Genomic DNA, 2,561 nt, shown 5'->3' with positions numbered 1-2,561 from the left:
AATGCAAAAAAATGCAAAATAAAATTAGAATATTCTGCATCAAGAGAGCATGAAACAAATTTTTAGCTAGGATAGCATTATACAGAATAAAAGGAAAAAAAATGCAAAAGTCATCAACATCCTAACTCTAGTTATAACTAATAAAAGTTAGTATACTACAATATAAGTGTCATAATATTTTATATTTTTACATAATTATAAGTATTTTACAGTATTAAATATTATTATGTTATGATTAAATTACTTTTACCAATATATTATTTATTTGTGAAGAACTTCATTAATATTAAACAAAATTAAAATTACATATTGAAACTATTTGGTAAGTTTAGTTTAACAAATCTTAAGTTTCACAAGAGTTCCGAACCCAACAGTCCCAAAAACCCCTGGCTAATAACCTCTTAGTTGATGCCATAAACAATTAATGAAAAAAAAAAAAATCTTAAGTTGTTTTCTGGGAAAATTGAAAATGTGTAGAGGCTGCATTCCTCATTGAATAAAACGTTGGTATATTTAAGTTTTTACATTTTTGTGATGACGAAAAATGGCAAGGGCCGGGTCAAAATATAGATTTGCCGGGCCAAAATGTTGCCCCAGTCCGCCCCTGAATATGTTCTACACATATTATGTCCATTAGCAGATTTAGGCTGGGGCCTTTGTCCGCTCTTTTGGATACCTCCAAGATGGCTATAGTAAAGGCTATAAAACTTTTATCATAACAATAAAAAAATAAAACAAACACTTTTTTTATTAAACAAAGGCTCTAAAAGCTCATTTTCAGTTTATTTTTAAGTATACAATGTCATTGCATAAATGAAAATTTATAAGTAGGTAGTAAAACAATAATTATTACCATCATTATTATTTTTTTTATTAACTTATATTTTTTATATTATTTTATAAAAGAAGTTATTTGTAATAAAAATCAATTGAAAATATAATTACTTACATTTTATTTTTTTATTGATAAGCAAACAGCCTACAAATCTGTCCTACTTTTGTAAGTATTTTTTGGGGGATTCCTACCTAGAATTTGAAGTGCAATCTTAAGAGGATGTCCGCAGCAACATTAGTGTTTTCTCTCAGACCCACGAGTAACATAGATAAAATTCTTTCACCTAAAATTGTGTTTATGATTTCTAATTTATCTTAAAGTAACATTACCTATTGAAAAAATTATATTCAATTATATTTAATCATTACTTGACTCCGTATTCAACTGGCAAAACAAAACATTTTTGTAATGGATTATTTTACTCTAAGATTACTTTAAAACATAAAAACAATGATTCTACATAAATGTGTTTTGTCAATGTTGTGCGTGGGCCAGAGAGAGAAGACAAGCAGTGTACTGACATCTCTTAATATAATGTGTTAAGCATAATGGAACTGTCAATGAGGATATCAATGTACAACTGTAAAATATACATTGGGCTACTGAGGTATATTGTTAAACATTGATACAAATGTATTAATCAATTATAAATGTCTTCATCTCAAACTTAGTTTAATTAAGTAGAATTTTGTTTTTTAATACTTACATACCTTTCTAATGTGAATTCAGGTGAAGTTATATTTAAGTTGTATTCTCCATATTTATTCCATATCCATAATATTACATTTTTTTTATTGTTTGGTTTTATGTTCCACGTAAATAAACACTGAAGATTATTTATTTGGTTCACAATTTTTCTGGTATTGGAGTCCTTGATTAAAGTAGATACTAGATGGTTCTTTCCAATAGAGTTAATTAAACTTTTTGAGTAGTCGAACTGTTTAACTGAAGCACCATTATTTGAATATTTTGGAATAGCATAAGAATGACTTGCAAAAGACAAGGAATGATTTAGAATATCTTGCAGTATCTCAATAGCATCAACAATGTTATTTTTTGACACTGAGCAGTCATCACTAATATTTGCAGTTTTGTTTACTTCCTTAATTTCAGTGAGTAGTTTTTTGACATCTCTTCTAGTATTTTCAGCTATTTCAAATTCTATAGCATGAGTTGCAATCTTTGTTTTTTCCTCATATTTATTAAAAATCAATTTAAACATTGATGCAAACATATTTATTACCTAATGGGGTAAAATAATATCTTTAAAAAAAAATTGTGTTAGTATAATAGTAATAAATACCCATTCAATAAAACTATACTTTTCGTTTCAATATGTATAACTAGAAGGTGATTACCAATTACAGATGTAAATATATGTATGATTGAATTTTCTTCCAAATACTGCCAAGGCACCAAGTGTCAATGTTATAACTACAATATTAATAATTACGTAATTTAGTATTTATATTTATACACTAACAAGGAAGGTTTAAAATAATTTAAAAACTTACTCTTGAATAGGTGAGTCGAGAGTGCGAGACAATAGAATACTAGAATATAATCTTATAGATTCAAATATTAAATAATAAACACCAGAAGTGGATCTAATGTGTGGGCTATGGCGACTCGGGACACCAACAAAATATGTTTTGTAATGCTAGATCCCTAATTAATAAAAATAGTCCTATAATGCTATAATAAAAAAATATCAGGATACCACGAT

At 27.1% G+C, this 2,561-nt stretch overlaps 1 protein-coding gene across 2 annotated transcripts in view; it reads right to left on the bottom strand.

The window, feature by feature from the left end:
- LOC111038990 overlaps positions 1-2,541 on the bottom strand; it is an 11,038-nt gene extending 8,497 nt beyond the window's left edge. The window contains exons 1-3 of one of the 2 annotated variants that reach the window (XM_022322270.1): positions 2,350-2,541; positions 2,158-2,269; positions 1,546-2,078 (exon numbers count right to left, since the gene is read on the bottom strand). In XM_022322270.1, the coding sequence (XP_022177962.1) occupies positions 1,546-2,069 (524 nt within the window). In that variant the 5' untranslated portion in view covers positions 2,070-2,078; positions 2,158-2,269; positions 2,350-2,541. Of the gene's footprint in view, positions 1-1,545; positions 2,079-2,157 lie in introns of both variants that reach the window. The other variant, XM_022322269.1, reaches the window with a different exon arrangement.
- Positions 2,542-2,561: the final 20 nt, after the last annotated feature.

This window comes from Myzus persicae, unplaced genomic scaffold (genome assembly GCF_001856785.1).
Source record: "Myzus persicae strain clone G006 unplaced genomic scaffold, MPER_G0061.0, whole genome shotgun sequence".
Taxonomy (NCBI): domain Eukaryota; kingdom Metazoa; phylum Arthropoda; class Insecta; order Hemiptera; family Aphididae; genus Myzus; species Myzus persicae.
The sequence above is the reverse complement of the archived record's forward strand: the minus strand, read 5'-3'. Positions and strand labels throughout refer to the sequence as shown.